At 37.6% G+C, this 24,100-nt stretch overlaps 1 protein-coding gene and 1 long non-coding RNA gene across 5 annotated transcripts in view; one reads left to right on the forward strand and one right to left on the reverse strand.

Annotated features, from left to right (window-relative positions):
- The window catches only part of PREX2 (phosphatidylinositol-3,4,5-trisphosphate dependent Rac exchange factor 2), a 171,273-nt gene that overhangs the window by 130,987 nt on the left and 16,186 nt on the right, over positions 1-24,100 (forward strand). For both annotated transcript variants that reach the window (XM_032127109.1, XM_032127117.1), the window contains exons 37-38: positions 11,112-11,178; positions 13,202-13,392. In XM_032127109.1, coding sequence (XP_031983000.1) covers positions 11,112-11,178; positions 13,202-13,392 — 258 coding nt within the window. The remainder of the gene's footprint in view (positions 1-11,111; positions 11,179-13,201; positions 13,393-24,100) is intronic.
- Positions 13,530-24,100, reverse strand: part of LOC116452568 — a 55,356-nt gene continuing 44,785 nt past the window's right edge. For all 3 annotated transcript variants that reach the window (XR_004243543.1, XR_004243541.1, XR_004243539.1), the window contains exon 2: positions 13,530-23,534. This is a non-coding gene — a long non-coding RNA (uncharacterized LOC116452568). The remainder of the gene's footprint in view (positions 23,535-24,100) is intronic.

Raw genomic sequence — 24,100 nt, forward strand, 5'->3', positions numbered from 1 at the left:
ATTTAAAGAAAACCAACAAAAAAACCAATACGTAGTTTATGAAATTTCTGAATCTGCTGAGAAATTTTCAGCATCTAACCCACAAATATTCTTAATCATGCTGGATTTTTTTTTGAATTGCACTTACATTTATAGTTCACCAATTCTGTTTCTGTGATGCTGATAAGGAAAATAAAGTTATGTTCAAATTCTGTTTGAGAACTGAGCTGGTGCTAGTAGTTGCTAGCAATGTAAATTGAACCTGATCAAATTGTTTGCTAATGAGAAACATTCAGTACATCCAAGTGAAAGTAATTAGGTCAGCAGAGATTTTCAAAATCTTTATTACTATGTGTTTGATAGCTCAGCAGTTGTCTTCTAATTTAGAAGTGGACTAAAAAGAACCTATGTATTTGACCTCTATGGAGGTTAGTGTTAAGTGAGCCCTTTCTGCATTCTCATTCCTCCTCCCACTTGTCCTTATCTTCCTCCTTTGGTACTCCTTGACTTTCAACCAGGCTTTTTTCATCCTGAACCAGTGCTTTTGCTGTTACAGATACCAGACATTATTTTGTTTCAACAGTGCAGGGCACAATGGTGTTCAAATCCATAACTACTACAAATGATGATAGTAATAACAAAATCTCAAATGCCCTGTATTTACTCAGACTGCTTGGGTGATTTAAGTACTATCTTCAAAGTCTTGAGTCATGTAATTGTAAAAACATGAGGGTAAACTTAAAGCAGTAATGCTTGGAAATTGCAATTTAAGATTTATTTATTTAAAATACATTCTGTCCTTTGAATATGGTCTTTATAGGTGGTAAAGGTCTATTTCCTGCAGTAAGGTTCAATATGCTAGCTATTACTCTATTGCATAGAAATAAATCTTATGGTCCTTGCTGTGATGGTCAGATTGGTTGTGATGCAAGCCTGCTGGAAGCTGGGACAGACCCTGACAGACAGGTTAGGTGCATGGCCACAACTCAGCCAATCTTTGGACTGAACAGTGACTTCAGAGTAAAATATTTAGTTGGATACAAGAACAGTTTTTATCCTTACAGAAGTAGGGTTCGGGGTTAGCTTCCTGCAAAAAGTAAGCCATTCTTAAAAATGGGCTTTTAGCGTAGGAATGAAAATTTCTGTAATGTTTGTCCAAGTCATCAGAGGTTTGGACTTGCTGGCCCAGGATGGGACTTGGAGTGTGCAATAGGAAGATTTCTCTTTCAGGCTTCCTGTTATTTAACACTTTATCAGATTAACTTTTTTTTTTTTTTCTTTTTTTTTTTTTGCTTTTTTTTTTTTTCCTGGTGCTGGTGGGGGTGTTTTTTTTTTTTTTTGTAGTGTGAATTCTCGTTCTGGGTAAAAGCTGTGTCCCTCCTATGACATTCTGTTAAAATGCAGTTTTCTACAGGTGCTTCTGGGTAGCTGCTTAATCAGAAAAGTTCAGGCACATCTGTGCTTTAAGAGGTTTTTTCCTGGATGTGTCTGGGCATATAAGGGATGTATCACAAAGGCAGAGAGGATGTTCAGGGCACAGGTCATTCAGCAGGGTGCAGGGCTGCGGCTGTACCAAGCCTGCTTCCAGCTTCTGTGTCTCTGCAGTGTGCTTTGCTTTCATTGTTGACTGCAAGAGCAAACTGTGGTGGTCTATAGGTGCTGAAAACTGCACATCAATATACGTGCTTGGATTCCAAAACTGTCTGAGCAGATAATATTTAGCTAATAAGAAATTAGAGAAATCAATGGCTTTTAGATACGTGAGCATTTTTAATGCTTCTGCAGAAAGCTGTGCTTGCATTTAGACATCTAAACACCTTTAAAATTTGTTTTCTGATGTTATGGTGTCTAGGACTGGGAATGTACAGAGGAAATGAGAAAAATAATAGATGAAGATGAGGTCAGGAGAGCTCTGCTTTTCCATTAATTTTCTCTTATCCTCAGCATGGCACTTTCTTGTGACACCCCTGATTACGTGATGACCCAGTTCTTTCCTCCAAAGATAGGATCATGCTGTGGGAAAGACAGCTGAGGGTTGCTGTACGTCCCCATAACTGGTGTGGGTGCTAATTACCACTGTGTAGTAATTAACTCGCCTGTACATCAATAGAGAATGAAAGTCTGGAAAAAATGTTCCTTCCTTCCTGCCTACCATTCTGTGTGATTTGGAACTATTCTTTGAAGTCAGCTGTGTCCAGGGTTATTGGCAGCTACTTCTGTAGCCTGTTGTACAGCTATAATAGAAGAAAAATTAAAGCAAGCAGTAAAGGGGGAAAAAATTGTGGATTTTTTTGAGTTTTCTTGGGTTTTTGTTGGGTTTTTCTCCCTATGTTGTTGCTTTCTTGGATATCATTTTAGGAGGTAAATGCAAGTCTGTTATGCTAAGGAAGCAATTATAATCAATGAATCTAATGACAAATGATTTAGCTAACTACCCTCATTATATTGAACATCTGATTACACTGAACGTAATATTTGTCATTTTAAAGAGTTTCATTTACAATGTAACTTCAAACAATTTCTCTGTCTGAAGCCTCCTGTATTTATTTTATGTCATAAGTAGTCCTCCACAGAGCAATGGCATATTTAATTAAATTCTTTATTCAGGGATGTTAAAATTCATGAGGTTTTCGTGTTGTTGGGTTTTCTTGTTTCATTTAATTTTCAGAAAGATAAGAAAACTATTTCTGCCCCTAGAACATGCAAACATGTAAGAAAATCTGTCTGAGGAATGTAACATCTTTTTTATTTATACACGCACATATACACGCACAACAGCCTCTCAAGCTGCAGGCTTCTTGGCAGGATGAGGTTTGCTGTATCCTGTATAATTTAGTCAAGGCAGAAAATAGATGTGATGGCACTCATGGCTTCAGGCTGAACTAAAATTCTCTTATAGTTACTTTGCTATAAATGAGTTACAATGACATAAAGGACCTATCCACTTAAAGGTAGTTAATTACTATGAAAGAAAGAACTGGTTTGTCTCGGAAACAACATGATAAAGCCTCAAGGCAATACCTGCATTAGCAAAAAGACCAGGTTGTATATCAATTCCTGTAGTAAATACATTAAAATCCACCTTAAATCTGACAGATTCCTTGCCCCACTGTTTCCAGTGGAAAGCTTTTCCAAAGCAAATGCTCATGTGGTCAAGAAGTTTATTTTGTTTGTCCATGTGCCACTCTTGTCCTGTGATGAGTCTTTCCTTCATGTCTGCTCACTTCAGTGAGCATTAATGAGCAACTAACAGTTTTTGTCATTGCCATCAAATTCAGAAAAGTGATGTGAGGAGAGTTATGGGTTTCAGGGAGTGATTCTGTGATAAGATTTTCTTTTTGTTACAGTGAGATATTTCTAAATAAGGTGGAAAAACTGTTTTCCTGTATTCGGTACTGCCTATTTGATACACAGCTTTGTGTTCAAAGCAGCAGCACTAAAGCTGGACTGCAATACTACATAGACAGATTTATCATGTATTTTGTATGACTATAAACATTGGAAACCTAATGACTCTTAGATTTTTAAGATGTGGTTCCAAATGTCTAGAAATTTGTGGCATAACTCTCTCTAAATGCAGAGCTTTTATGAAGGAGAAATTGAAAATCAGGCATTCACTCTGAAGGATATCACAAGGAAATAATAGCTAAGTTTTTCTCCTGATGAACTTAGTGAAAATTATTTTAGATAGAACAGAAATTAAGATTCATTGCATCTAAGTGAAGCAAGACCAGAGAGAGAATAGAGAGATCCTGGGAAAGGTAAATTAAATTTGTCTGGTTGGTCTAAAAGATATTACCAGATGGCTGAAATTTAGCTTTGGGATTTTTTTCCTTTTTCAGTGCTGCGCTCATTCTGCAAATGTAAATTAATTGTTTCTTTAGACTTTTGACAGAGTGTGATCAGTATTTGTTATCGGTAGTGTTCTGTAATTTAAAATCATGTGTCTTGGTAGATTATATGTACTGACTCTTTGCTCACTGAGGTGGACATCAGGTCCATCCTGCTTTCTTTATCCTCTGCAAGCACAGAGAATGTGTATCTGCAGTTATCAAAGGTGGAGCCTTTTCTTTCACTCCTGGTCCCTGATAGGAATCCAGCCCAAGCCTGCAGTAGTCAAAAGCCTAACCACATGATTAGTATTTGGCATGTTGTCCCTTTCAAAGTGTATTCCATGTCTGGAATATCAGGAGCTAAAAAGGAGACATCCACTGTATGAAAGAGAAATGTAGAAGAGATTACATAGCATCATTTGGTTCAGTATGGATTTGGCTGTTTGGATAATGATGGAAGAAGCAGAAGGGGCTGCTGTAACTGGTCTGCGGTCAAAGAACTTCCTTTTCACATCACAAATAGGATGGTTTCAAGCGCTCTTGGACATAGGTAGAGATGCTAGAGACTAAATTCTGGATAACAGGTTGCATGTGAAAAGTGGGCAGTGTTACATAGAGCAAATTGGATCTTTTTTTCCTGTTTTTTTTTGTCATCCATGACATTCTGTCTTCACATTTCTATTCTCACATTTATTTAATCCCCTCCTTTGATGTTTATAAAGGTTTAGGAGTAGGGCTGTGAAAGGCCTGCTTTGATAGCAGGACTGTTGCTTTGCAAGCATCCTCTTCTGCACCTCAGATACTTGTACTCATTCTAGTGCCAATTGCTCAGCATATCTCTGTAGGCTGAAGAGACTTTAAATTGATGGGAGACCAGTAATTTAGCCAGATGCTGCAGTCTTGCAAGAAAATGAGGAGCAGTATGAAGACTTCTCCCCTTAGTTCAAGAGTCTAGTTTCTTGGGGATTTGGTTTTCAAGAGCTGAAAATCTGTGTCCCTGCTATACTTCGTCTACTCCACTAAAGCAGGCAGTTGCCAAGGAAGTCCTTAAGTTTCATTTCTTGAAGTTTTCTTAACACCACTCCCCACTTGTAAGTATTTAAAAGCATTATTAAACCTGATAATTTTTCTCTCTACGTATTTTTCTTGTCTCACCATATAGTCACATCCTCTTTACCAAAAGGGGCACTATTTCCCATAGTAGAGGGGAATAATAGTTGTCCTGGTTCTGGCCAGGACATGATTAATTTTTGCAGTAGCCAGGAGGGACATGGCTCATAGAAGGAGATTATTCTATACCACCTCACATCATTACTGGGGGCAGGGGAAAGGAATCTCTTCCAAGGAGAAGTGGTGGAGTAAATGTGGTGCTGGTCCTGAGCCAGAGGGAGCAGTCAGGGGGCATGGCTGCAGTCAGATTGTGGACTCCACAGAGCGCATTTTTGTGTGGGAATCACTTTCTCTTTTGTACACTTTTACCATTAATATTGTTGCTCTTATTGTTTGTTTTCTTGTCCCATTGCTGTTTCTAGTAAATTGTTCTTATTTCAACCTGTGATCTTTACCTTTTGTGCCTCCAATTCTCCTCTCCAGCCTGCTGCAGGGGAAGGGGGAGCAAGCAATGGTACATAGCTTGGACTGGTTTCAGAGGGAAGACTAAATTGGAGAATACCATTCCTAAACCATAACTTCAGTAGAGACTGACAAAAGCTGGTTTGTCACTTTGTGCTGTGGGTAAGCCAGGAGTCATATGATTATTTAGGTTTGGAAAAGACCTTTAAGATTGAGTTCAACTGTTAACCCAGCACTGCCAAGTCCACCACTAAATCAGGCCCTGAGTCCCATATCTACACATGACCTGAATACCTCAGGGATAGTGACTCAACCATATCTCTGGGCAACCTTTTGCAGTGCTTGACAACCCTTTCAGTACAGCAGCTTCTCCTAATAGCCAGTCTAATCCTCTCCTGGCACAGCTTGAGGCCATCTCCTCTTGTTCTTTCATTTGTTACGTGGGAGAAGAGGCCAACCCCCACCTCATTACAACAACAAGAATGATAAGGTCTCTCCTGAGCCTCCTTTTCTTAAGGCTAAGCAACCCCAGCTCCCTCAGCTGCTCCTTCTAAGACTTGTGCTCTAGGCCTTTCTCCATCTTCATTGCCCTTCTCTGGACACACTAGAGCACCTCAGGGTCTTCCTTGTAGTGAGGGGCCCAAAACTGAGCACAGGATTTGAGGTGTGGCCTCATGAGTGCCGAGTACAAGGGTGTTAAGACAAAGGGTAGGGCTTACTGAGTTGCTTAGACATGAAATGTAAGTTACACATGAGTAGAGTCACATGGTATTAAAGTTTTCCATTCTCCATTTCAGTTTGCATAATAGTTGTGAAAGGTGAAAATATTACTGTATGTGCTCTTTGAGAATTTAAAATCATGGTACTGTCAGGAAGCTTTTCAGTTGTTATAATTAAACGTTTCTGTAACTACTAAGGATGCTGGTGACACTGTACACAGGATGGTATTACTGACAGATGCTAGGAGACATGATTGAAAATTGCTGAGTCTCAGCATGGGTTGAGAAGGTAATTATACTTGGTGATTTATCATTTATTGAGGTTTTCCATTTAGCAGAAAGAATGCATGAAACAATTTGTTATAACAGAAAATGGATACATTTACTACAGAAAAAATTGAATTTTTACATATGTTATGTGTACATAAATGCATTTACAAATGTTTGTGTATAAATATATATACACACACATATATGTAACAAGAATGTTATACACACTCTGACCTGTATAGTTAAAAACTAGAGGGCAGAACACAGAATTGTTATTAAAGAAATACAAAAATATGCATGCACATAGATGTAAAACCAGAGAGATACTGTTTATCTGTGTCATAAATATGTACCGTTTGGTTAGAGCTGAAGAAAATAATTAGGGACTCCAACACCTCCCTACTCCACTCCTCTGTTCTGATGTGAACAGGTTCTCAGGTTGCTGACTGTACTTTTCTACAAGGTCATGAATATCTTGTAACTGAGGGATAAAAAATCTACTAGAATTAAGATCCATTTCCATCCTTCTGTTGAGGACAGTATGAATTAATTTATGTTTGCCACAGTGATGTGGAAATAAAATACTAAATTCTTCTGTTCTACAACACTAAAGCAAAACCTTTATAGAGAAGAACCATCAACTTGGTGGTATTTAATGCCACAACCCAGTTACCTCCGCCTCTTCAATTATTTCTTTACTACCCTTGTATTTTGAAGAAAAGATTCACAATACCTAGGATAACCCTACGTGCTTACTGGCACAAGAAATTGAGAATAAGACTAAACATTTGAATTTGCTTGAATCATCTATCTCTTCAAAGTTACTCAGGAATGTGTGTCTGAAACCTTCTTAGGGCTCTATTTACAAAATTTCAACTTTTCAGGACTTTATACATGCCTGTGTCAGTTTTGGAGGGTACCCTGTAAAATGCTTCACTAAGAAAACATAAGTACTTCTGCATATCTTTTGTACTTAAGTTCTGGGAAGACATCTTGGGAAAGCATTTATCCTGTGAGAGACTTTTCTTTTTGAACTCTTAAGATGTTTGTTACCTTATCCCAGCATTAGTTTTCCCTGAGATACTTGTCCCCATTATTTGGCATTGCTGCATAGGGGATATCTTACAAAAGTCGAACACAGCAATAATCCCCAGTAGATTCATTGTGTATTGGATTATCTACCTTTTTTTTTCTTTTAAAGAAAGGCTTTTCTGCTAGATCTTAGAGAAATTGCAAAGCTTTAAAAGCTAAACTAACATCACATTTGGAGACAAAGAACTATGATTTCATTCTGGTTCATTTCAAATGGATTAGAAATTTTTTTCCAAATTGGGCACCATGCCAAGATTGCCATTAACTTTTCCCATAAAATATGATTAAGGACCTTAACAAGCATTTAGTAATTAAGTGAAGTGCTTTGGAAATTTATATGCTGTCCACAGGTTGTCATGTACTGTAAAACACTGAAGACAGTTTTTATGAAAAGCAATAAAAATAAAGCACTTGAGAAACATCTGGGAGTGTTATCTGATGGGGAAGGAATAGTTTCACTTGTAACAGGATATTTTGATACTTAAAACGAATGTTATATATAGTTGATTTTCTGTTTGTTTTTTTTAGGTTAATGAATAATTGGCTGAATTGATGGAGTAATTTGTATAATCGTATATCCCATTGTAGTGTCCATATTGCTTCATTTTATACCCTGAGTTAATTATTTTCCATGTACTCCATTAATTAGTGTACTGTTCTATATTTGGATTCTGGTTTCATTTAATGCATCTGAATTTTCTGGAATAACAGTCCAAAGAGATGGGATTGCTGAACAGTCTCTGAATGAAGGAGATTTTCCTATTGTATGGCAGGAAAAAGCAGTATAGGCTTTCAGTCTGATAATGTTCAGTGGAAAGCAGGGTGAGGCTGTTTTTTAGCTTTGCTAACAAAGAGAAAAGGTTGGTCTGTTGCTGCTGAGGTAGCTTTTATGTGCTATGGCCACTCAAAGTGATTTATGAGTAATTTTCTCTACAAACCTCTTTTCCTTTCAATAGTGTCCAGCTTCCTTTGACACAGAGTACAATGTGGATCATGCAACAGGTTTAATGGAATAACAGAACTAGATTAACTTTGCTGTGCTTTCTGAGGGAGTTAATTCAAACCTTAAATTTGGAAGTTGTTTTTCAAAACTACAAACTACTGGAAGCAAAGTCTACTAGCATAAAAGGTGGATGGATTTTTTAATCAACTCAATTATTCCAGATTATTGAAGAGTAACAGGTATTCAGATCTGCAGTCTGCACTCCTGTCCACCAAATGTACGACAATGTAACTTCTCTCCTAGATAAAACCATAAAATAAGAGGGGGAGTGATTTTTAACCTTGTGTGCTACATGAATCAGTGCTTTAATGACTGGAGGATCCAGCTGATCCTCTTGTTTGAGAGTTAGGATGCAAGGATGCAATTTTTTTGAGTGGTTTTTTTTTTTTCCATATTTTAAAGCAACTGAAATTTGGTTACCAAACTCCATAGTTCCAGCCTGAGTTGTGGCTCAGTTTTGACCTTTAGTCAGGTCTATGCCTTGAGCACACACAGTGGAGCTAGATCACAGTGATACCTTGAGGTTGTCACTGATGAATCTCTCTCTTTTTCCTATGTATGTTCCATAATTCAGTGGGGTTTCTCTTGTTTTGTTTCATTTAAATGTTGCCCAGAGTTGCTGCCGTGGCAGCTGTTGCCTGGTTCTGACTGGTAGGTAGGGAGGCCTGTCAAATGTTTCTATTTTCAGCTGCCACAGGAAGTTTTAGGAGCTTTACAACCAGCAGAATGAGTTTTGTGATCAGAGAAATATGGAATGGTTTGGGTTAGACAGGACCTTTACAGATCATCTGGTCCAACTTCACTGCTGTGGGCCGGGACAGGCTTCTTTAAAGTGTTGGTGCAGAGGCAATAAAACCTGTGATCTTATCACAAAGATATATGTAGGATATTTCCTCTGCCTATGAGATGTTTATGCTCCTCTGCAGTGAGCAGTTAAGTTACTTATAAGTTGAAAAGTTAAAACAAAAATTCCTCTAGGGTTTCTGAGTTGAAGAGGACAGGAGAGAAGAGCCCCATGCTTCCTGTGTGCTCTTTGCTGAAGCTCTTCCTTTTTTGGTGTAGAGGAAGTAGAAGGGTGTTTTGTTATAGGGTAGAAAAATATCAGCCTTCTTTGTGCCACACAGAAATTCATCAGCTTTGCATTTGAAGACAGCATATGTTGCACTTGTCCATTTTATATAAACTTTTTCTGGGACTGTTCATTGTTAAGTGAAAGGTTGTAGCAGGAACTGTGAGAATATGGGTTGATACACAGTAGATAAACCTCATACAGTTAAGTATGCTTTCTCCATCACTTTTGTGTTCTGCAGGTAAATGAGTTTTCTTTGGTTTTTCCTTTCATGCGCTAATTCATTTTCAAAGTATCTTGGGGTGACCTTATGATGTGTATCCCATATCGCTGCCTATGCCCAGAAATTAATTTTTGTGCCTTTCTATGCCTCTAAACTGAGCCTGAGACGGGGAAGGAAAAAACTGAGCAAAACTTTTTCAAAGCAGTTTGCAGCTTGTTCAAGGTCACACAGAGATAGCGACTTTTTTTTTTTCCATCTGCAGCAGGGGAGGGAGGAGGCACCCGGCTTGCTGGGTTTTTTTCAGTCAGCTTTTGGCCAGTAGTTCTGTTTCTTTTTCTCCAGAGAGAGACTGAGAGTTGAATTTTTTTTCTTCCCTGGAATTTCGGATTTTCTCCTTTTTCCACTGGACTGCTACAATATTAGAACACATCAGGAGGACTTTCCACCGGGCACAGAGGGCCTGGCCCTGGGCCAAGCCCCAGCTCCGAGGAGACCAAAGGGAGGGCTCTGACATTTTCCCAGGTTTTTTCTCCACAGCGAGAGATTTTATTATTCAGCTTTATTTTCCTTTTCCCGTGTGTTTGTTAAATAAATAGTTTTATCTCCTTCACTTTCCTTCGAGGAAAATTTATTTTTTCCCAAACCTGGTGGGGGAGGGGTGCCTTCCCTCAGAAGATATATTTCTAAATTTGGCCAAACCAGAACACAAAGAAGTATGGAAATTGGAAAGAAAGGCAGGGGTTTTTTTATTTGTACATGTGTGCATGTCTGCACACATTGCAAGTGCCATTTTGCTGGTATGATGCATATGTGTCCCTTGTAAGGTTTTTGGTTTTTTGTTTCTTTTTATATTGTGAACATGTACATGTTTCCTCTTTCAGTACTGTGTTTCATGTTGAGGATTGTGTTCTTATGTTACTGCACTTCTATACAGCAAATATAAAAAAACTTGTAGTGTGTGAAGCTCAGGCACTGTTTGTGCCAGTTTTCCCAAAGTCATTCTTAAAATCTATACAGTTGCCACAGATGTTTTCATGGGTATCTTTGCTGAAAATCACTTTCAGATCCCATTTTTTTCTGATAACTAGACTTTCAAATTTTGCACTGGGGCAAAATTTTGTCAAAGGGCAGAGGGACAGTTTTTGTCTCCAGAACAAAAAATTTTCCCTATTACTTTAAAAGAAGGAGTGACAGTGCCTGTTTATTATTGTATTACTCCTTGACCCTCTCTTACCATAAGGTAAAGAAAACTCCAACCTTCAGATGGTGTCTAAGAATAGTCACTTGTAGAAATTTTTTTCAGGAGTTGAAACAATTAGTTTTTGCCTTACTTATCTGTTTGTTCTTTCAGGGCATTCTACCTGGACAAGTCAAACTTGCCTCCAAATTCAACATCTAAAGCAGCTTATATAGATAAGGTAAATAAAAATGTTAAGTGCCTAATTAAATTCTGCATGTTACACACTGTGTTACTGAGGCTTTCTTTATTCTATCAAAAATTGAATTATTTAAATCCAGGGGGTGAGGGGCAGGAAAAGGAGAAGCTCTCTTGCAGCATTTTGTCCTGCCTGTGTTTTTGGGGTAGGTGGTGCCATGTGGTTCTGTATTAAAAGGTGTGGCAGGAGGGTATCTGTGTTTGAGAAGAGGAATCATTACTTTCCTTTTTCAGTGTACTTTCAGAGCAATGCAACTGCTCTAGGAGCATGTGGGGTAGGATGGGGGAGGACAGGTGCAGGCAGAAATTCTTTGTTCTGAAAGCTGGAAGCGCTTTTCCAAATTAAATACTCCTTCAGCATCCTGCTTAGAAGGCTTTCTTCTGAATCTTCTCATTTAGCCTTTCTTCAAATGCTTTCATCTGTCTTTAAACCTCTGTGGCTGAAAGATCCCAGGGGCTATGAAAATTCATTTAATGCTCTCTTCTCCTGTTGGAGAGTTAATTCCTATATTGCAGCCTAGTAGGGGGAATAAAGAAGTTCCTGGGGTCTTGCCTACAAAAGTGATTGAGCTACTGTGGCTTGAGAAATAACAGTGCTCATCAGCTGAGCCCAATGACAGACTAAAATTTTACATCAGTATCATCCAGCACTGGTGTTAACAGACTGATTAGTTCCTGTTTCTTGGATCCATGCAGGACTGCACAGGAAGGAAGAAGGACGTTTGCCACTCCTTCCCTAGGGTGTCAGCAACCTGCCTAGCAGTCACAGGTGCAGCAGGGGATGTTTAGCTGTGAGGGAAGTGCTTGTTATCCCTAAACCTGTTCCCTATTTATTTAAGCAAAAAGTTCAAGGGCAAGAGAAAAGCATCTCCTAATCCACATCTGACCAAGGGATGCTAGGTTAAGCCAATGCATTTATTTTGCAACTGGAGCAAGCCAAGAGTGAGTGCATCATCCATTTTTGGCTGCACCTTTCACTTTATTGTCCATAGCTCTGCATTAGTAGATGACACCAGCTAAAATCAATTTAGACGGATGCAAGTTAAACCAGTAGGACTTAAACCAAGTTAAATCTGTTTGTACCCCAGTTTAGATATGCTGGTTTTTATAGCTGATTTACTTGATCTCTATGCTTTTCAAGTGAAGTAACTATCACAGGAACAAGTGAGGCTGCCATTTCTCTAACTAGTTAAAATTGTCTTTAGGGAATTAATCTGTCTTTCAAAAGATTAATTCTTTGAGTAGCATGGGGGTTTGTTGGAATCTTTAAGTGTTTCTGGAATAAAGAGAAGTGGGAATTTGGAGTTATGTGATCTGCAAGTTTGGATTGTGAACACCTCATTTACGCAAAGCACCCTGATATACTGGTTTTCATTGCTAGACCACTTTTGAAGGCTCCTCTTCTGACTCAAGCTTTGCACTTGAAAGCTGCCTTCTTTACTTCATTCATTCTTAGTACAGTAATGCTGGGGTTCTTTTAAGTCTTGCTACAAAGTTAACTGTTCTTGCTTTGTAGTATGGTTTTGTCATATCTGTTAATTTTTATTTTTTGATGTTGTTAGTGAGTATTAGGAACTAGACATTTGATAAATAAAGGACAGTGTTGTCATAACTGTAAGCTGATTTTCTCAGCAAGTCAATTAATGAGTCTTGGTATCTTCCTGTATATGTGTACGGTTGTAGGTTGCCTATTTATGGCTTCCCTTCTTTTCCCAGTCCATTAACGGATACAGCACTCGTGGGTCAATCGAGTCTATTGAAGTGAAAAACACTGCTATAGGCAGGACTGGGAATGGAACCGTCAGTGATGGGAGGAACTGAAAAGCAATGTGGTCATAGGTTGTGTAACAGAAGACTCTGTGTTTTGTATTTATGTCATGGAGTTTGGCTTTGGCTTTCTCAGCTAGACCCAGTGTTCTACCTGTATCTGTGATGACCTTCTCTGTTAGAGTATCTCATGTGCTTTCAGGAGCAAATATTTAAATCTCTCTCTCCCTCTTTTGCAGCTGATGAGGCCTCTCAATTGCTTGGATGAACTTTACCGACTCATAGGGTCCTTTATCCGATCCAAGCGCACGGCTGCCTGTGCGTACACCGCATGCAGCGCTTCCGGAGTGGGATTGCTCTCGGTGTCATCTGAACTCTGTAGCAGGCTTGGAGCTTGTCACATCATTATGTGCAACAGCGGAGTTCACCGGTAGGACCATTTTTTTTCCTCCTTTTGTTGCAGTCAGTCATTCCATCATTGCAGGTTGGAGACTGCCGCTCTTTTAGAGATGGAGCTTATACTAAATATCTAATATCTTACACAAAATAGCAAACACTCTTAGAAGATTTGTGAAATTCTAGAATTGTATTTGCAGCGACTGACAGAAATGAGCAGTACAATTTTTTTGGTTTGTGCAGTTGTAGTGAGATTGTTCCTCATTCAGGTCAGTCAGTAAAAGGCAGAAATCTTAATTGCTAAAGTAGAAAGAGGAATGTTACCTAGATGAATAATACGTACTATATTGAACTCTTAACACAGGCAAGAAATGCTGAAATTTGTATTTGCTTTGTATGGTACAGGGAGTAATAGTAGAGCTTGTTTCAAGGAAAAAAGATGAAACATAGGACATATGCATTTTTGCAGGTATACTTTATCATAATGAGAGGTTCAGCCTGTAGAGCAGTTGATGTGTTTAACACAATACCAAAATATAGACTGACCTATAGTGAACTGAACTTGATCATCAACCCTAAGAGATTTTAATAGACAAACATATTTATGACAATAGCGCCATCACAGAGCTTTCTAGCACTTAATACATTTGTCACAGGCAGCAATACATTTATGCTCCAACTGGGCAGATTACAATTTTTTGGTACATTGTATCAAAAAAGCAAAGACTACAATTGGAGAGGGGGAAAAACCCTGACAAACAAAAGAACTAACATAACAAATAGTCTGAGCTAAAAATATGCTCTTTTCATAAGAATTCCAAGCTGTAGATCAGGGGTAGCAGTATGTTAAAAATGCTGCTTAGTTTCTGATCTGTGCAAGTCCTTACTTTGGCAGACTTTGTTACCAATACCTTGTGTTAGAATGAACATTACTTTCTCCTCCTTTTAAGTAATATGCTTTCTTCAAAGGAGCTTTGAGGAGAGGAGAAGAAAAAAGGCCATTGCAGTACAAGCTGCAACGCAGATTATCAGGCATGAAAAAAGGAAAAGCTTCATATACAGCCAAAACAATTCAGTTGTGTAGAGACAGTGTATGCCATTTGAGAGTTGGCAACAGACTATTTGTATTACTCTCTGTCAATGATAGAAGTGTGCATAACATACTGTGTACTGTACTTAACTTTAGGGAAAAGTAGGAAAAAGCTTTGTTATGTAACACTAGTCAATATATCAGATGAAGATGGAAATACTGTATAGCATGGGCTGTCATGACACTGTTGTTTCAGAAGACCATGAATCTAGACAGCTTTTCTCTTTGTCTTGCTTTCAGTTTCATGTTTTACGTGATCAGAAGAGACTTCGGACATAATTCTGACAGGTTTTTTTTAAGCTGAAAAAGACTGCCTCTGGGTTTCATCACCATTTCATGAATTTGTCAGTACATTTGTGCCAGAAATTCTGATTGTTTAAGACTATAGTCAGAATAACTTTAACAGCCCAAATAAATTACTACCCTCCGGTGTGTGGGTCACAAATTATTCAGAATAATTTGGTGACTGAGTAAGATATGGTTTGCTTAAATCTGAGCATAAGTTTTTCTAAGATAAAAATAAATTAGTCATCAAATTTCTGCTCAAAACTGGGGCTAATTCAAAGGTATAAACTCTTAAATGTCTATTTAAGTGTATTTTAAACACACAAAAAATTAGAAAACCAATATATTGGTTTTAAAGACTATATTATGAGCATGGGAATGGGATTTAAAAGTGTTATGTGTGGGTTTCCTTCTGGATGTTAAAGGATTCATCATCATCTATTTACATAAAGTAAAGGTGCAAGATGCTTTTCTCTAAAGCATGAGTAGTTCTACTTTACAGTGAGTCCATTTGAGTTTTGGTACAAGATACTGCTACTTCATTTGTGCATTAATACTGCCTTTGTGACTACCATCTGTTCAGAGAAAAAAAACATCAACTCTTGGCATTATCAGAGATATTCCAAGATAGGCCCTCCAGGAAAAGGAATGGACTAGTTAAAAATTTTTATAGGTACTCAGGGGTTTGTACCTGGAAGTTCAGAAGAAAACTCATGTATTTAGAGACTAGAAGGGAATAATTTGCTCTTCTAAGGGAAAATAAGTCCCTTTAAGTGGTAAAAGCTGAGAAAGTTTTGTAATAACAGTTTCCTGAAATTATTGTTGCACATGCAAACTGGATGGATGAAGAAGCTTTTCCTTAGCATTTGGAGTCATATAAAGTCACTTCATGTACTGTTTTCTCTTTCTGGTCTCCCTAGGCCAAATCTCTACAGTCCAGTACTACGTGGGCTTTGCTTTGTGGCATTCTGAAATTGCCTTTGCCCAGACAGAAAGCTTGCTTTTTTTCCAGCTAGTAGGTTTGCTCAATGATTTTTGTGCCCAGGATTTCTAGTGGTAAATTCTGCAGTGTTTTTGTGAACCTACTCCCCTTGTTGCTCTCAAGAGTGAAACAGTCTTGCAGCAACATGAAATCCTGTGAGGAGGACAGAAGAGGAAAGAATAAAATGCTGGATATGATCAAGTCCCATAGACCCAGAAGATTTTGCTTTATGCCTGCAATCTTGAAGGCTAAATTTTTCTGTTTGTTGGAGTAGTATTTAATCAGGGCAGATCATTTTGCAAAATAGTGCTTCTTAGCTTGTAAGGTAGTTCTTTAGAGTTCAAGCTACTAATTTTCAGTTAGAGGGGATATTTATCTCTGGTTGTATTCAGCAGTGTATCTGGCTTTCTGTGTTCTTAGAAGCAAAACACTGTGAAGTCCGTGATTGCAATCAGTTGCAGAACTTCACATTTTGTAGGCCAAAATCAGTGGCTCATGACTGGTTTTTAAAACTAGGCCATGGATAATAAATGAGTTGAAAACTGGTATTATCTACAGATGCTACTAGATAAAGATGTGAATTGTTCTTGCATATTAAATTTTGAAAATCTACTCATTTGTCAGTCTTTACAGCTTAAAAATGAAGCTCAACTTGGAGCAAGGGTCCCCCATACTTTCTTTTTAAAAGCCTTCATTTTAGCCCAGTTTCTATGATTGGTCTTTAAGGGAGCAAATGTCTGAGAGTCTGTGGAAGAGTACAGGGTGCTCTATTCATAAATGTCTTTTGTTAATGGGGAGTGGGAGCTGAGCAAGGCATTAATCTGTCAAAAGTTTAAATATATTTAATAGATTTTAAAATATAGATATATACATAAATATATATACACATACATATACACATATATGTATATATATACCTTCCCTCACTCAATTTATCCATCTCTTACTGAACTGACTGGAGAGCCCTTTCTGTGTTCTCTCACTTTTGGTGTCATGGGTTGACAGGGGGCAGGGGGAGGTTCTGCCACCGCTCCTACTCACCAGAAGCAAGTCCCAGATAGCTTGTGAGGGAGGCCCTGGGTGACAGTCCAATGCAGAAGAGGCCAAGAACTAGGAAACAGCAGCTTTGTCTGCTTTGACAGTGATTGCTGATCTCTGGATCAGCAGTGTCTTGGTTTCTGACTTCTCTGTGATCCATATTAAATTGCTTTTTACGCTGCACTAGGCTAAAACAGCTTGACAGAGTTCATACTTTCATCCCTGTATCCAAGATAATGCTGGGGATTTTGAGTTGCTGGTGATTGCTTTGCTTTGATTTTTATTACGACAATATGTTTACCAATTTACATTACAGCCTGCAATCCTATATCTATTTCAGACAGCAGTTCTTTTCAAATACATTTTGAGCACCAGAAAACCAAGGACAGGGTAAAATAAGTCTCTTTAACCTTCACTGTCCTAAGTGATGTGTGAGTGCTACAAACCCCTCTTGGATTATCATAAGCGAACATGCCTTGTTGATCAACAAGAGGAGCAGAGATCCAAATTAGTTCAAGAAATCAATAGTTTGCATTTTTATTTTACCTTTTTTAACATTCATAATTATATTTCTGCCTGCCAGCCAGCTGTCACCCTGTAAACAACGCTCTGCTTTCTTTACTTTTGTTCATTCTGTTTGAAGTTGAAATCAATCGGTACAAATGCAGGTGATGAAAGGCACTTTTAAATTTTATTGAATCATGATTCTAGTTCCTGCTTGAGGGAGAAGAGCAAGACTGCACTGCACAGACAGGTCCTAGCCTCTGTTTGCCAAAACGAAATTAGGTGCAGTAGCTGCAGAAATCTGTTCAGGGACCATAGGTCTTACAGGCTCAAAGGAATCATTTAAAGCATCCAAATGAAACAAATCCCAAGTTTATTTAAATTTTGCATTTCCTGGAAGAGCAAGAGAAAAATCTTCTATAATCTTGATCAACCCCAGAAAAATCACTGTCTTATTTTCTTTTCTGAATTTTAATTTCCCCTCCAGAAATACTCTCCTTAGTGTTACCATCCTTCAAGCAGTGGGGTTCTGGCTGGCAGACACTTGGCTGAACGATGAGGCAGGTTTTGCCAAGGGTTGATTATGCTGTCTCCTGTAGCTGGCAGTGGTCCTGCAATCCAGCTAAACCTGCTTCATCTTCCACATTGCAAAGCAGAGTAGCACCATAAGCTGTCCATCATGGCCAGCTGCCTTTCTGTGAATCAAATGAAACAAGGTGAAAAATAGGTGTTCTGGATTTGTATTTTTGACATTCTATGATAAGAATCCTTCCTTTTAGATTCAGAAGTTTTCCTGTAAGAATTTAGTTCTGAGCTCAGTGAGTGCATGCTACAAGGAAAATCCTTGGAGTTTTGCAGCTGTATTTAGGCTATCAACTCCACAGTAAGACAGCTTTCGGAGATCGATGGGACTACTTTCAGGAGACAGGTTAGCACAGACTGAAAAACTAATCCATACCCTTCTCCAGCCATCTGGCCTCAGCTGGGCTTTTAGTCCTGCTACCTTCCCATTTAGTCAAGATGCTCTTCTATTTTTTAAATCTGTTATGTCTATGTTATGTAGTTCTGTTATGTCTGCCTACAATTAGTGTATTTTTATGATACCATACCCACTGAGCCATAAACAAACTTCTTTGTGTAAAATTATTTAGGATAATAGAGTATTACATTCTGCACTGGTTACTACCTAAAAACAGTTAAATAATTTTTAAATATGTGAGAATTTGTCTTAAATAGTGTCTTAGCACAAATAGTACTATACTGTTTCTACGGTAGTAATTGTTTTAATTTTGATCTATATTTGCCTTTCATGGGCAAGCTGGTACATTTTTGCTTTGTCATCTTTATAATATCTAATACATATACTGGATGGATTATAGTCTTACTGTTCTCATGCATGTTTTAAATTCTGAGACACTGTTTTGTTTAAAATGCAATCTGAAAATGAAGAGAAGTGCATAAAATGCAGTAAGATAAGATGGATAGAAGTCATTACTAGTATGGATTTCAAGGTGTGCTTTTTCTTGACTTGGTCTTCTTTTAACATTATGGATGTTTAGTAGCAGGGCTGCCACACAACACTATTGCTGTGCTCTGCAGAACCATCCTTCTACGCTTCAGTTCCTGCACTATTGCCTAATTGGCAGTCCAGGTCTTTGAAACTGGTGTTTTTCTGCAAAGTCTTCCATGTTACAATAAAAGTAAAACAGGACCTCTTGAACAATCGGAAATTAAAAAATTTAACCAGGTCTTCTTTAATTTTGGCATGAAGAGAGGTAAGTGAATAGCTTGAATTATTACAAGACAGGAAGTAAATTGCAATTTCCTACCAGATTTACTTGCCTGTTTACAGAGGAAGAAACCTTTAATGGAAAGACTTGCTGCACAGAATGAGAGAGAATGGCCAAAGCTGGGGTTTCAGATGCCTTTAGATTTTGTTCGTTTTTGCAAGTATAACTGAAAATGAGTAAATAAAAGGCATGGAATACTTCTAATTTTTGGAAATGCTGTTCTTTCATCAAGCAAAGAGTATTTAGTAGTGAAAATGCTTCCTTGCAACATTTCCAGCTGATTAGAGGTGGTAAGATCTTACAGGAAAAATGATTGTGAAAAGATGCTCCCTGCTGTTTTTTAACACTGACAGATGATGTATAGTGAAAAGAAGTGCCGTTTTTTACTTCTTAATTTTTCTTTGAAAATCTCTCTGTTTTAAAGAGTTAGAATAGTTACATTTATTTCTGGAAATAGATTGGATGACAATAATCGTTCAATCTACAGGAAAAAAATCAACATTACCTCCTTCATGTTTCATACTTCATTATTAAAAATTACTAATATTGAACCAAATACTCCTGATCAAAATATGTTTGTAACCTACAAAGGAATTCATTAACCAAGGTTAAGTCTGATATATGACTAATAGATACTTACCTCCCAAGACTGATTCTCTGTCTTGATAAATTTATGCCATCTACTTCAGCAAGTCAGAAATCTGTTGGTAGTTTGTGTCTTAAGAAAGCTGGTAGAGCTGGGTTTGATTATCCTGTCACAGGATGGTGGATGTATGCCTGATAAAGTGAGTTGGGATACCTTTATTCTGAGGTTCGCACAACTATGTAATCACAATGGTGCCTTTTGTGAACGAAACCCCTGCATGCTGATGCTTAATGGATAAAAGGCAGAAAATCCCTTTAACATGGACTGCACATGCCCATTCTGTTCGGAGATGATGTATGTTCCACAGTTACTTTTGAAGTGTTGTTTTTGATTCAGAGTGGAATAAATACACTTGATGGGCATAATAATGATGGCTTTCTGTATGTTGGACTAGTCTTCAGTGGATGGGTTCCGTCCAACACTGATTTTAAAGTGGTGGCCTTTCCACACTGGCAACATCTCAGCTTCACAAAGATTCATAAAAGGACTAAACCTAACTAGTTAGGTAACCTAGGACTAACCTAGTCCTGAACTCCAGCAGAGTTCACTGCAATTGTGAAATACAGGATTGTAGTTTAGTAATGTATGAACTTCATGCTCATTTTCTCTCTAATACTTAATGGCTGGCCAAATTTACCTCTACTGAAAAGAAATTCTGTTCAGCAAAGTTTCAGGGTATGGACACAGAGAATGCAAGCTTCAGCTTTACTTGCATGAAGACATTCTCACAAGGAGAACAGCTTAGAACTTATGGGAGAATCTTGAAGTAGGCCTGCCTATACTTCGTATGCCTATTTCTTATAGTCCTGAACAACATTTGTCCTCCTTTTTAGTTTTATTGTGTCTATTTTCTTCCTTGGGTTGCCCATCAGAATCAGTGCATATTACCCAACCATCGCTATTAATTATAGACAAATGTCCCGAAAAATGTTTACCCCAAAGTGATTAACTTTAACACTAAGTTTTTAATTGCTGCATGCCTTGACTTAAATAATATTTGGTCTATACACATTAATTTAAATGACAGCAGAAAATAAAAAGAATTCTTACCGTGTAATTGGTCTAAAAGGTGGTCAAACCATACCATCATAGATATGATTAGCTTATGATGTACAGGAAGAAAAGTAATTAAGATAATAATAATGGCATTAAATTACATGTTGAATATAAGCCTTAGATTTTGATTAGACTAAGCATACATACACCCTTTTAGTATTTTTTCCTATTCACATAGTTGGAACATAATTCATTTTGACATCTCTGATTGTAGTAACTACTAAACCAATTTGTTTCACCTCATCTTTTCTACTCAGGGCATTTTTCTAAGGGATGCTTTGGTGCATTTTTGGATGTAGAATGGCTGAAAGCCTAATTGAAACCTGAGAATGAATTGTATGGTTTAGATTCTTTTTACTCTGGTAACATTGATACACACTTTGCTGCGTGGCACGTCTGTTGGTAGTGAACATAAACTCAAATTGTTTTTCCTTTCAAGTGACATTAGACAACCTGTTGTGAAATAATCAGTTTCCCAGAAAATTTCAGTCTGTATTCATATTTTACAACTCCATTTTTCAGTACAGATGTGCATCTGTCCAGCTGATTTGCAGCCCTTAAGTGAAAATCACATCCAGTCAGAAACAAATGGACTATTGGTGATAGAAAATTATTACTTTTTCAGTCATATTCAGAATGGTTTGATCCAGAAGTTGTTTGAAAGTTTGTGTTTAATCTTCACATCAATACTGTCATGACTGATGGGAGACTGGGGATAGCAGGCAGGAGCTGGGAGCAGCTGCAGCCCCTTCTGTTTCTTGGAAACCAAATGGATGAAATGAGGAATTCTCAGCCCAGTTGTCCTGGGAAATCCAAATGTCTCTGCCTTGCTGTTGTAATCTGTCAAGGCAGGGAATTTATCATTCTAACTGACATAAATTCTGAGATGATGAATTTGGGTCTTTTGTTTTTCTCGCATAAAAAAAAGGGGTGAGAGGAAAAGAGAGGGAGTCAGAACAGATTTTGATTTGTTTACACTTTATAATCTATGGACTTGGGCTTTATGCTTCCCATAACAGAATGTTATGAGGGTTTTTCCCCAAATAATTTCCTTGTTTGGCTTGTCTGGGCTGATTGCATCCAAATGACCAGATACTTTCAGAGGTCAGAACTGCTTCCAAATTGCTTTGTAAACTTTAATACCATCTGTTTATCAGATCTCAAAATGCGGGAGAAAACTGGATTATTACACACTGCACACATTTGCTAACAGTCCTTGATATTGAACTTTGCTCAGGCCACCAGAAGAATCTTACAAGATGGAGAATAACCAGATTTCATATTGTTTAATAAAATTTTAGAAGTTACATTGGTTTAAATTTGCATTTGCTTGATCTCTCCATGCTTGGCAGCCCTATTGCTGAGGTACTTCCAGTTATGACTTTTCCATGTTACCATGTGATGTTTTGTGTGGGCATTTTTTTCTTTCACAGCTGGTGTCCAGGGCAGTTTGATATGTGAAAAGGGATATGTACTAATTAAAAAACTATTTGAAGAGCTGGGAGAAAGCACCAGTATGTAGATAAGTGTGAGTCACTTCAGTATAGTCTCATGGAAGGTTAATATGATCAGCTTTATTAGAAGATTCTATCTCACTGGTCTGGTGTTCAGCTAAACTGACACTTTTTGAGTGTTGTTGTTGGGTTTTTTTAATTTAGAAAATAGTAACCTTATTTCATAATCACAGGACAAAAGCCATAATCTATAATTTATATTTAACTCTGCCATTCATCAGACCTTTTATGCCACATGAAAGGTCTGATGAATGGCAGAGTAAAATACAAACTATATAAATTTATATTAAAAAAAAAATTATATATATATATAAATAAATATAAATAGGAGGAACACGAATGCTGGTGATACTAAATTGCACCTCAGTGAAACAGTATATGCAAATGCAATCATGTCTCTGATGCTATTTTAACAATTTTTAACATCTGTTAATGAATAAGGTTTTTTAAAAGAGAAAACAGATGTATCTAACAAGCATTACTCTAGGACTACACCTCAAACATAAAATGTTCTATTGAAGAGGTGTTATAATAATTAACGTCATCACTGCTGTCATCATAAGTGTCTTTGCTACTAATTTCATAGGATATGCTAAAAATCTTACCCATAGAATCACTATTCTTACTTGCCATGAAGTGAGATCTTTAATTTTACTGTATGTGTTTCAGAATTGTACTGTAGTTGTTGCCTACCTCCAAAGCAGCCTCTTGAAGTAATCTTTATTACGCTGTTTTGCTCTGTCTCTGCTTTTCCCACTCTGGTTGTCTTTATCTACACACTTGGCAGCCTTATTTCTGAATCATGGTTGGTATTGTCCAAATGGAGAGGCCTCATAATATCCATGATTGCCAAGCATTTCATCAGGTTTTGGATAGGGAGCAGCCTGGCAGTCTTTTTCAATCACAAAATTGCACTTAATTCTTCAAGATGACCTTCATTTAGAAGGTTCTTTTGTTAGTTTTGATTCATGTGTGCAGAATCTAATTTTTTGGTCACTCTTAAGGGTTCCAGAAGATGGGATTTATGGGAAACTTGGCTCAGGAATTGCTTGCTTGAGAGCTGTGCGTTGAGCCCATATGACACCTACTGAGAAACTTTTTGCCGTGTTTGTTTGGTTTAGATTATACCCGTCAAAGACATTTCAGATACTTTTGCTTGTCTCCATTGTCAGTAGAACAAAGACTCCTTTGCAGTCTGCTCTTGAAGGTTGCATGTTTAAATTTTGGTGCTGGCAAATATTATGAGCATGTACTTTGTACAGTATTTCACTCTGCAAAGACAAGACAAAAACACATTTAGACTCATGTTTAGAATTTCTCATCTAATATTTAGCTATCTTACACCTTAATCAAACACATAACAGAAAAGATCAATACACTTTTGCCTCAAGTTAATTCTGAGGTCAGTGTATACAAGAAACTGGGGAATGAAAACTATCTCATTACCAAGGAAAATCACTTAGCTTGTAAATTTTTAATGAAAGGCCATTAATAAAGCTACAGATCAAATTTAGTATCTTCTACACTCACTTCTGTGAAACTTTTTGCTGTCCAGAAATTAACTTAAGCAGTATTTAAAATGTGTCGGGGTTTTGGATTTTTTCAGTACGAAAATAAGTAGACACATTTTTCCTCCTACAGATCTTCTGCTCAGCAAGATGAGTGTTTGATTGAAACATATTGTCTGTTCCGCGTGCATATTATAAACTATGCAGAATACTTTGGTCAGGATTTTGCCAAAAGCATGCTCAAAATTATATATTAATACTGTGTCTTAGTTTTATTATTTGAACTTGAAAATTATAGCTTTTGTCAGGTTCTGCTGAGGTTGAAGCCT

Source organism: Corvus moneduloides, chromosome 1 (genome assembly GCF_009650955.1).
Source record: "Corvus moneduloides isolate bCorMon1 chromosome 1, bCorMon1.pri, whole genome shotgun sequence".
Lineage (NCBI taxonomy): Eukaryota > Metazoa > Chordata > Aves > Passeriformes > Corvidae > Corvus > Corvus moneduloides.